Raw genomic sequence first — 12,189 nt, 5'->3', positions numbered from 1 at the left:
TTTATACGTTTCTTATTTTATGAGGGCATGCCTGATGGCTAGAGCAATATGTAGTTTTTACTGTAATAGTGCTTTATCAGGTCCAATGACCCCAAAACACTTCACACTGTGCAATCAATCACCCATCACACCTCGACAGTGGTGAGCTACAATGCACCCACAACTGGCCTGGAGCAGACTGACAGAGGCGAGGCTGAAGTAAATGGACGCCACCGTACCCTCTCACGAGAGAAGGCTTGACAGTACCACATGTTTGTGCTAAATCTTATAGCACAAAATGTTATTTTTTTAATTGCAATAAAATTTGACCTCGGAAAAATGTACGACTCTCAGTTCTTTCTCAGCAGGACTCCTACTCTGACATAAAACATATTAAACAGCACATTAAAAAATCCAAGATTATTTTTCATGTAATCAGGTTAAATCAGTGATATCTAAACTAAGTAATCTGAAAGAAATTATTGCTGTAATTTGATTCGTTAAGTAAGCCATGTAACCTTTTATAATCTCAGGTTTTGGACAGGCGTAATACTAGTGTAGCTTCAATGTGCAGGTGTGCTGTTGCTTACAGAGGTCCAGTGAATGCTCAGACATGTGAAAAATTAGGGGGAACATTCATGGACACGCATTTCATGAAGTTTTCTATGTACTGTTGAGATAATCTGAAGGCCACATAAATTTTAGAGGTCTGTAGCTTTGCTTGTTGGCTATCTCTGAGCACTATGTGCCTTTCACTTACCTTGCTCTAAGATTTTACATCGAAAAATGCTTCCTCTTTGTCAAAATGAGATTAAGTCCCATGTTAGTCTTCTTTTAATGAAGTCGAATTTCTTACAGTGAGGAAATTTCATAAGTGAATTTATTTCACACGAACACCATGTCATGTTACAATGTTGGATGAGTGATAAGAGCAAACTCTTTGCAGTAGTACTAATTAACTTTTTCATATCACAAGTAGACCAGCGCTATGTAATAGTTTGGCCTTTAACAATATTGTTTTTCGCATTTCACTCTGCCTGTTTACCCTTAAACTTTCTGGTCAACAACAGAATGATAAATTACCTGTGATTAGACAGGATTTCCCCTGAAAACTATAAAACTAATTAAGGTTATGATTCTGGCCTGTCTGCATTCATATACGTCTCTCCTGCTCATTGAGGAAAGATTATTCACCACATCTGTGAGGCTGCCACTCTGCTGTGCCTAATCTACCCATCCCACACATCCATTTCCTGCTTTGTATAAGCCTCATGCAGACAGTGTCAGACTACTGAAAGCCTTTGGTTAGTACATATATATATATATATATATATATATATATATATATATATATATATATATATATATATATATATATATATATATATATATATATATATCAGTATATATATATATCAGTATATATATGTGGATAGATATTTCAGTATAGATAGATAGATAGATAGATAGATAGATAGATAGATAGATAGATAGATATATTCTGTATATGAAGGTTTAAGAATACTGCACAAAATTTAATGCAGGAATTAATGTATGTATGTTCAAAGCTTTGAGTGATTAATTCATGCAGCAACACATATGGCTTTAAAAGGCTTTACTGACTTTTATAACTCGGTATGAGTCTTAGCAGCCACTAAAGACTACAGATACAGCTCAAACTGTACGACAAAACCACAGGATTTAAAAGTTTACTGCTCATGAGATCTGCTCTTACACCGGCGCTCTGATCCGACCTGACTGCTCACACTGGACGTTCAATGACCACACGTCGGATTCAGCCCCGTAGAGAGATGGCGCTATTCAGACTCGGCTACCCAGAAGCCAAATGTCAACATTAGAAGAAGAAAAAGGCAAAAGTGTTGATGCTCACTGTTAAATATGAGGCTAACTAGAACGAATTGGCGAGTTGCTCCTTCTTAGTTTGACTCCATGTCACACATACCGCCGTCATGCTTCTCTCTGCTCCTATGTTTTCGCTGGAGAAGACGTGCGTGCGCAGTGCACGAGGTCGGGGGAAATCGGCTCGTAGCTCTGCTTTAACAGCAGATGAACTCACGATGGCCAACTGAATTTTAAACGACTGTCTGATTGCTGATCGGGAGGTGGCCGTGAGAGGCCCCTTGTTACCCGTTGTAGACTACACGACGCAGGACGCACGATCAAGCGGAAACTCGGCCCGATCCAAAAAATTTTCGCACGACTGAAGAATTGTCCCGAAAACAGCAAAAACTTGTAGTGTGTGCCTGGCTTCTCAGAAAGCGCATTTGGCCAGTGTAGCCAACTGACTAACTTCACATTTAGACTTAAGAAAATATAAATAAATAATAATAATAATATGTTTATGTCTGTTGTGTAGAATAGTATATTTTGTTTGTGTCCATCCTGAGTCGTGTCTGTCTAAAAAAATAAATAATTACCATACAGTAACAATAAAATATTCTTGATTCTTGATATATTTAACCATGCAGTAACTTGTTTTAGTCCTATATAATGCAGAAAAGTATTATTAATTATTGAATTATAAGAGCAACCACATAATTTATGCATGAATAGGAAGTGAGAGTAAATAGGTTTGTCTTCTTCTCACTCGTTTTCAAGGTAGGTAATTTGACGTATTGTTTGTGTTTCAATATAGGGAGTAATTCATAAGTATGATGTATATGACTTCTTCATCTATACTGTCTGTATATTTTTGTATAGATTTCTATTTACATATTTCCTTGTCTTAGTTCATTTTACAAGGTTTGGGATACAATGTGCAAAGTACTGTATGTACAATATTTGTTTTTTTATACTTGTACAGCTCTCAAAAATCAAATCAAAATATAGAGAAAGCAAGTAATCAGTGTTAAAATTATATAATTCAGAGTTTCAATCTTATGCTTGCAATTGTTACAACATAGAACACATTACATACCATAAATGCAATAAAGATATTCAGTGTGCAGTGATTTGTATAGGTTTACACACCCTAACAAAATTCCAGGTGTTCTGTTGTAAAACATTATGTACAAGATATATAATTCAAAAGACTGTTTTTCACTTATATATCCATTACAATTCAACTAAAATAAATACTCTTTCAATAAATGAATAATGTGAAAAAATAAAAAGCTGCAAGAAACTGAGTGTTCAGTGGTCCTTTTTGCACCTGTCTTGCACCTGTTTTATTCAGTACATGAAAGGAACAGAATGAAAAATACCACTTTTGATTTAAAAGGAATTGTAGGTAAGATATTTACTGTAAAATCAACCTAAATTATTCTCATGTCTCACCCGGGATGGAAGTAACATTCCCTGTAAACAATCGGTCCTCTCCATCGACAACGTCTTAGTCAGGTTTTTCTCATTACAAACCTGGAGGTACGATCCGGAACTACTTCTGTTCATAGTGTAGCCTATATACATCATAAACGTAGACACCTCGTTGGGCGGGTTCTGCATATGCTGCGGATGCGTCAGAGCGTCCGCCATGTTAAATGTGGCAAATCTGTAGTTACTCAGTCACTTAAACAGTATCAGAGGGACTTTAATCACAGAATATACTTTATCTTCGTAATATTTTTATTTTTGTAATATTACAAGTTTATTTTCGTATCCATTTGGCTTCATTCTCTTGACTTTATTCTAGTAAAGAATAACAATAATTATAAAAATCTAACCTGGCCCTATTACTCCAGGACTAAGATAGTTCTGCAAACTGTGACTATTCTGGAAATGTTCCCCCTTAATTGTCATAATATGATGTTTTTCCCATAATATTACCACTTTTGTCTTCTTTTTTCCCCTCAGATTAGTAATCTCTTTAATCCTCCCCCCAAAAAGTCTGTTGCTAATCTGTGTCTATACCGGATCTTAAAAGGTTCACACGGTTTTATGAAATAATAAAGACCATAATTTTAAGATTTAACCAGTTGACAAATACACACACATATACATATATATATATATATACATATATATATATATATATATATATATATATATATATATATATATATATATATATATATATATATATATATATAAACACACATATTTATTTGAATAATTCAAAATCTATATATGCACAGCGATAAAAAGCCAATTTATCTAGCAATCTCTATCAGTTAATCTCTAGATATTTTTTTATACAAGTATATGTAAGCTCCATCTATATCGAGTTGCCTACAACTCCCTTCAGACATTCATCAATCACAAGTAGATATGGCGCTTCTCCACCACTGTTGGTCATCAGGGACCCTGTTGTTGGTGAGCACATGCTTCCTATTAAAATTATAAATCTCACCTTCATACATTTCTCGTCCTGTGGCCGGCTAGTCCCACAAACTGTACATCATCACCTTCGACCTGTAAAGCTTGGTCACCCCCTGTACAAGTTTAGCCGGTGTATGCCTCTGATTAACCTACCAGTTTCTATGTGCCCAGCTACAATTCAACTAAAATAAAAATACTAAATGAACAATGTGAAAAAATACAAAGCTGCAAGAAACTGGTTGCACAATTGTGCAACTGAGTGTCCAGTGGTCCTTTTTGCACCTGTTTTATTCAGTACATGAAAGGAACAGAATGGAAAATACTGGTTTTAAATTAAAATTAGCTATAACTAGGATATTTACTGTAAAATCAACCTAAATCATTCTCATGTCTCACCTGGGATGGAAGTAACATTCCCTGTAAACAATCGGTCCTCTCCATCGACAATGTCTTAGTCAGGTTTTTCTTATTTCAAACCTGGAGGTACGGTCTAAAATTACTTCTGGTCTACTCCAATACTGAGTGCTAAGAAATGCTGTAATCAGTTTTTTTGGAACCTGATTTAGACATATCTAAAATAAATTCTTCTTACAGTTAGGGAAGGTGCCATCTAAGAATGATTGAATTAAACTTTAGATCTAATAAAAAAAGACCTGAGTACTTTTAAAACTTTAATTTTGATAATGTTCTGTTCTTCACAGGTTTATCTGAAGGAGCTGGTTTGTTGGAAGATGGTCCTCTGAATGCATCTGTTGGAGGGACAGTGATGTTCAGGACAAATAGGCCTCCAACAGAAGAACCCTTTTTGATGATGGTTTGGAATTTCAATGATAGGAGATCAATTATAACCTCTCTGCCCACGCAAAACGATACTGGACCAGAATATGTAGGCAGGATCACCCTCTTCAGATCTACTGGATCTCTAGAGCTAAGGAACCTGGCACTCAGTGACAGTGGGGATTACGGAGTTACCATTTTACCAGTTGGAGAAAACACACAAGTAGGATCCACCAGACTAGACATATATGGTGAGCAGATGTTAAAATCTAACCAAAAGTATTTCCTTTTAATACTCACAGTCGTACATAAGGTATGTTTTGTGGACATGTTTTATTTGTAGAACAAAAGTAGCATGTCTTATATGAATTCATCATATTCTTATTCTGAAGTAAATTTGTGGTAAACATGGAATATTTGTAGATGTTATGTAACTCTTTGTATACATTTAGTTTTTTTGTAGTTTACATTAAGGATTTCTTTATTATTCAGTGACCTCTGATCCTTTTACATTCGCATCATTTAGAAAAATACAACATTTGGAGTTTCATTTGTGGCAGATAATTCTGCACTATGTTTGCTTTTCACTTATTAATAATGTAAGGTTAGCAGGGCCATCTAGATGTTCTCTTCCAGCCCATATGAAAACATCAAGATTGGTAGAGGTGAAGGTATAGAGAGTAATTATTAAGGTTTAAAATAGTTTACAATTAACAGGATATGTTGAACAATGGCTGGTTAAGTGCTGCTGTTTGCACAAATCACAATTTTATGAGGTGAACCGTTGGAAAAGACAAATTTTTCTTTCTCCAAGTAAGACTGCTTGCACTAAAGACAGAAATTCAGCATATTTTAGCTCATAGCAGGATACTTTTTTAAAAGTACATCTCTGGGTCAGTTCATTGAATAACAAGTATCAGAATATGAATATATATATATATATATATATATATATATATATATATATATATATATATATATATATATATATATATATATACTCCTGATCAAAATCTTAAGACCAGTCAAAAATTTGCAAGAATTAGCATTTTGCAACACTGAATCTTAAGAAGGTTCTAAGTACAGCTTCACAATGTTAAAAGGACAAATCAGTGCAAGAGACAAGAACATTTGAGCAGGGAATTGTCTGAAAACTGCATTTACACTCAAACATGATTTTTTCAGCTGATCAAAAGTTTAAGACCATAGTCTTTAAAAGCCAAAAGCTGTGCAAACATCTGGATTCCATGTCATTTTCTGTGAAGTCTTTACACTGTCAAGACCTCCTGATGGCAAAAGCAAAAAAGCTCACTGACTTTGAACGTGGTAGGATTGTTGAGCTGCATAAGCAAGGCCTCTCACAACGTGCCATCGCTGCTGAGGTTGGACGCAGTAAGACAGTCATTTTGCATTTTTTAAATGATCCTGAGGGTTATGGAACAAAAAAGTCAAGTGGTAGACCCCAAAAAATTTCACCAGCTCTGAGCCGCAGGATCCGATTGGCTGTCCGTCAAGACACGGGACGATCCTCTACCCAAATTAAGGCCATTACTGGTGCTGACTGCAGCCCAATAACCATCAGACGACATCTGCGAGAGAAGGGCTTCAGAAACAAAAAACGTCTTCAAAGGCCACGTCTTCTTCAACGCCACAGAATTGCCCGTTTGGACTTTGCAAGGATGCACCAAACATGGGACATTGAAAGGTGGAAGAAAGTTGTCTTCTCTGATGAGAAAAAATGTAACCTTGATGGTCCTGATGGCTTCCAACGTTACTGGCATGACAGGGAGATCCCACCTGAGATGTTTTCTACACGGCACAGTGGTGGGGGCACCATCATGATTTGGGGTGCGTTTTCCTTCAATGGAACAATGGAGCTTCAGGTTGTGCAGGGGCGTCAAACAGCAGCTGGCTATGTGGAGATGTTGCAGCGGGCATCCCTCATGACTGAGGGCCCTCGTCTGTGTGGTAATGATTGGGTTTTTCAACAGGACAATGCTGCAGTTCACAATGCCCACCTGACAAAGGAGTTCTTCCAAGAGAATAACATCACTCTTTTGGACCATCCTGCATGTTCCCCGGATCTAAACCCAATTGAGAACATTTGGGGATGGATGGCAAGGGAAGTTTACAAAAATGGACATCAGTTCCAGACAATGGATGCCCTTCGAGAAGCCATCTTCAACACTTGGAGCAACGTTCCCACTAGCCTCCTGGAAACACTGGCATCGAGCATGCCTAAACGATTGTTTGAAGTCATCAACAAGAATGGTGGAGCTACTCATTACTGAGTCCTTTTTTTTGACATTTTGATTTCTGTTTTGGGGGGGTTTCGGGTTTTTTTGAGCTATGGTCTTAAACTTTTGATCAGCTGAAAAAATCATGTTTGAGTATAAATGCAGTTTTCAGACAATTCCCTGCTCAAATGTTCTTGTCTCTTGCACTGATTTGTCCTTTTAACATTGTGAAGCTCTACTTAGAACCTTCATGGACCTTACCAGAGGGGCCGCTTTTCATTGGCTGATGCCCATTCTACGTCATAGAGTGGCTACAACGTTCGAAGAAGTCTCACAAACACAAGCTAATGTAGTGCTATACTACCGCTGTGCTAGCATACCGGCATAAAGTTTTCGAGTTAATAATCGAAAAATAATAAAAAAATAATGGTTCTCCATTGCCAGTGGGGTATCTGTACTGGTGATGTCAGATACCCTAATCGTATTTGTGGTGGGAAAATTCACCGATTTCCAAAATCAGGTGCAGAATGCCGGGCTTGGATCAAAGCTTGTGCGCGACCACACGAGCAGCTCAACCTTCGTAGGATCAATAAGAACAAGGGAGTGTGTGCTGGTGTAAGTATTATAAATTTGCTTTAATACTTAAAGCAAAGCAATAATACTTATTGCTTATTATTTATTTATTTATTAGCATTTTGTCGGCGGGGATGGGCCAACAGCGTCCCATCCTTATCCGACACCAGCAGACGGAGCGCGAGTGCATAAAGCTAGGCGCGCACGAAAAAGAGCATCGGAAAGTGCAAGTAGGCAGGACAGCAAAGACAAGAGACCATCGATTAGAGCAGAGAGCTTGTTAGTACACACAATTATATACACATCCATAACACAGTGCTGATTAAAAGTTATTTTATTATTTATCATGTGTCACAATTCACATTTTCCACAAACATGAACATCAAACAGAAACAGAATCACTTTTGTTGTTTCAATTGTTTACAGGGATACCATCTAGTTCACAGTGAATGTTCTGAATTATTTACAGGGATACCTACGATGCTGCAGAAAACAATGATGCAGACAAAGGGATAGAGGTGCAAACAGATGAACATTGTAAGTGAGGATAACCAGTTCCTACAGGTTTTGTAAATAAGGCACAGCATGATCTTGATAGAAAGCAGCTAAAACTTCTAACATGGATGACATAAATACTTTGTCTGGCCACACTCTTTCTACATGTAGATCCTTGTGGGTGAAAACAATAAAATCACAAAAATCACATCCTGTGATCATAAGTTGACCTTGAACCTGAGCATAGTACATGTGTGTCTTCTTCAGCTGAGCAGAGCCACTGGGTTGCATTTCTAGGCAAAAATTGGGTAGCATGCAGGCATCCAGAATGGTGGAATTTCGAGCGGTATACGGACACTTTATTTCTATTAGACCCGATCGGCCACCGTCACATACTTTGCCGTCGGGTGAAGCACCTATGAAGGGAAAGTGATTACTGACCACAAAGCCACACTCATGCAAGTGCCGGTCCTGATGAGTCTGTAAATATTTTGATTTTGCTAAGGGCTCGTTTCTTCGCCCGTAATCCAGTGAAGGGGCTGAAACAGAGTTAGCGTCAAAAATTGACTCTAAAAACTTGTGTGTGACCTTTGCTTTCCTGACCATAACTCGATGGAAATTTGAGGCTGTAAGCCTTTTTTTTCTTGCCTCAAACCACTCAGCACATTTACTCTGTTCTCTGGTTCGAGCTTCCAGTTCCACAGGATCTTCACAAATATTAAGGTCTTTCAACGCTTTATATCTTTCTGGAAGATCCACTGGTGGGTTATTTGTGACACAGGTGTTGCCACACTGTTGCATGACCGCTGTCGCATCTGCCTTCAAGTTCCTTGTCTGAAACAAAAGAGCAGTATCATCACATTATATACATTTGTCTATATATACATATTTAGTCCTTTTTTATTTTTTGTTTTCAGGGATTTCGCCGCTGGATATGCTTGCAGTGACTGCAGAGTTGGAAATGGCAAAAACTGAAATCAGTCGCTTACAAGCAAAAGTGGAAAATTTAGAAACAGAGCTACAGAAAGAACAGAAACGAAAACTGTTTGGTATTGATGCTGTTGTTGAATCTGAGAAGAACAGCAAAAAAAATCTGTGTGTATATTATACAGGACTTACACTAGTCCGTTTCATGTCACTATTTACATTTCTCTTGCCAAAGAGGGAGACTTTGACTTATGATGAAAACAGAAATGACATTAGAGAAATGTCAGCAGAAAATGGACTTTTCCTGACTATGTGCAGACTAAGACAAAACTTTGGTCTGTTCGATCTAGCAACACGGTTCGGCATTTCACAACAGTCAGCTGGTATAGTATTTAACACTTGGATTGACATTATTTATCTTAAGCTGTGCACTGTTTCTATCTGGCCACACAGACAAACTATAATAGACAACATGCCAAAAGACTTCAAAGCTAATTTCCCTACAACATTAATTATTATTGATGGAACAGAATTAAAAACAGAATCCCCCTGGGCCCATGGTGTGCAATGCCAACTATATAGCGATTATAAGTCTACCACAACATTCAAGGCACTCATAGGTTGTGACTCTCGGGGGTCTTTCATGTTCACATCAGAATTATTCACAGGATCAATATCAGACAAGGCCATTACAAAAGCAAGTGGTTTTTATGAAACCATACAACAACTGAAGGACATTGGTTACATTCAGAATGGTGACGGTGTCATGGCAGACAAAGGGTTTACAATCAAGGATGAGATAAATGCCCTTGGTCTGTCCTTAAACATACCACCTTTTGCCTCAGCAGACAAACAGTTGTCTCAGGCAGATCTTGCACTAACTGACAAAATAGCAAGACACAGAGTGCATGTTGAACGACTCATTTCTCGCATTAAAGATTTCAAAATAGTTGGTTGTACAATTCCTGCTATATTATTTCCTAAGTTAAACAGAATATGGGCTGTGTGTTGCTACTTGACACTTTTCCAGGGCTTTGTTTTGAAGAAAATGTAAGAACAGTAATACTAGTCTTGTTTTAGTACACATTTCATTAATTTTTACCTGATAGGAAACAGCTGACCCAATTTGCACTTCTCCCAGGGGTGTAGAGACAGTTGGTGCTGAAGGCGTCAGCATATATGTCAATGGAGTACCATGTAATAATTTCAGTGCAGCTATCTCCTCGGGTTCAACCTTTGTCACTCTGTAAATATAATGAAAATGAATTTTGAGAGTTGTCAAATTTGCAATATTAATTAAAATAAAGAACAGTTTTATGTGTTGGTTTTGTTTGCATTCATGCAGTTGTAGTTACACTCAGAATCATAAAACAACACCAGGGTACATATATTTATTTTGTTAAATTTTGTTTCAAATCTAAATCAGTAAAAAAGTACATACATTTTGTTCAAGTCCACACTGCATTCCTTCGGTCTGCGCTTGCGGTGAGTCACGTTTCGTGCTAGAGTGAGGTGGTTGATGGGCACGGGTTCAATCCTCAAACCCCGAGCTGATTGTGCTCCCCAAGCTTGTGGCATACTGGTGCAGCTCAATCGGTCAGGGATTGAGGAAAAACTTTGCAGTTTGAAATACTGCAAGGTCTTGAGGAGGCCTATAATATGTGAACAATGACCCCCAAGTCTGAAAAAAAGAAAATCAACAATAAACGCATGCATCATGAACAGCTTTTAGCTAATTGTAACATAACGGCAGTACTGATACAACTTTACAGCTTCAAGACCGTGAAGCATGTCTGCTACACAGTCTTACGTTAGCTAAACAGATCAATCTCAATCGTGTACTGTATCTGACATACACTAAATATTTTATTTTAGCAGAAGAGGCTTTGGACGAAACTGTTCCTCGTGTTAGCCACTCTAGCACCAAGTACAGCGTATCAAGCTAGCCACACAAACATTTGCCAACAAACCACAGGAATTATCCGCTGATTTCAAAAGTAACAGACAAAACGATGAATGCACAACTTACCCAGCCTTGCAAGAACAATAGGCATCAGTTATCTTGTCCACATCTATATTAATGCTGAGGGAGTGAGGGTCTGCCGTTTTCCTCATCGACCGATAGCATTTTGCGGTGACCTGCACAACTTTGGAGGCTTCGCGTGGCTCAAATACCCTTAACTCGTCCAAAAATGATGACATGAACTTGTTAACTCCTCTGTCCATTGTTGTCGATGATATTTTCTCAAAATCAGGCAGAAATGACGCACTAATCGAGTCAGGAATACTCCGCAAAGAATCCGTCCAAGTGGAAACCGCCATGTTTACATAGAAACTACCGTAGAATGAATGCGCCGCGAGGCTTTGTTTGTGAGACTTCAGAATTTTAGGTCAGTTGTGGGCGGAGCTTGGTAAGGTCCATAAGATCCAATAGTGCAAAATGCAAATTCTTGCAATTTTTTGACTGGTCTTAAGATTTTGATCAGGAGTGTATATATATATATATATATATATATATATATATATATATATATATATATATATATATGAATATATATTGCTAAATCAAGACTGTCCTCAAGTTCTCCACCTTTGTAAGCAGGCTTTGCACTGGGAAAAAAATAAAAGAGAGAATGCAAAATACTTGTCAGGTCATAGTTAAAACAAAGAAGAGTATTTAAAGAGTCTTTAGATATGGACCCAGTCATTTAGTCATGGAAATAAAAGCCAAAATTTAGTATAAAACAACATCAGACATGTTGTTACAACTTAAATTGAAATGATCAGACTGAGCATACAATCACGTAGGAAACCTTGCATGCATGTTTATTTTTTGTGAATAATTATTGTAATAAACCCACATGGAAATACTATTAGGAAGGCTAAATCTAATTATTCACACCAAGAAAACTGTGATCATGAA

General features: G+C 37.5%; 2 protein-coding genes across 2 annotated transcripts; one reads left to right on the top strand and one right to left on the bottom strand.

Annotated features, from left to right (window-relative positions):
* Window positions 1–6,506: 6,506 nt before the first annotated feature.
* Window positions 6,507–11,683, bottom strand: LOC118557581. The gene is made up of 5 exons (XM_036127801.1): window positions 11,296–11,683; window positions 10,708–10,947; window positions 10,369–10,510; window positions 8,577–9,173; window positions 6,507–6,623 (listed from the first exon to the last, which is right to left on the bottom strand). Exons 1-5 carry the CDS (start codon window positions 11,586–11,588, stop codon window positions 6,507–6,509), a joined length of 1,389 nt encoding a protein of 462 aa, XP_035983694.1. The 5' UTR covers window positions 11,589–11,683.
* On the top strand, window positions 7,869–10,587 carry LOC118562643. The gene is made up of 3 exons (XM_036135211.1): window positions 7,869–8,123; window positions 8,314–8,381; window positions 9,257–10,587. Exon 3 carries the CDS (start codon window positions 9,274–9,276, stop codon window positions 10,318–10,320), a length of 1,047 nt encoding a protein of 348 aa, XP_035991104.1. The 5' UTR covers window positions 7,869–8,123; window positions 8,314–8,381; window positions 9,257–9,273; the 3' UTR covers window positions 10,321–10,587.
* Window positions 11,684–12,189: the final 506 nt, after the last annotated feature.

This window comes from Fundulus heteroclitus, chromosome 3 (assembly GCF_011125445.2).
Source record: "Fundulus heteroclitus isolate FHET01 chromosome 3, MU-UCD_Fhet_4.1, whole genome shotgun sequence".
NCBI lineage: Eukaryota > Metazoa > Chordata > Actinopteri > Cyprinodontiformes > Fundulidae > Fundulus > Fundulus heteroclitus.
This window is presented reverse-complemented; position numbering and strand designations above follow the sequence as displayed.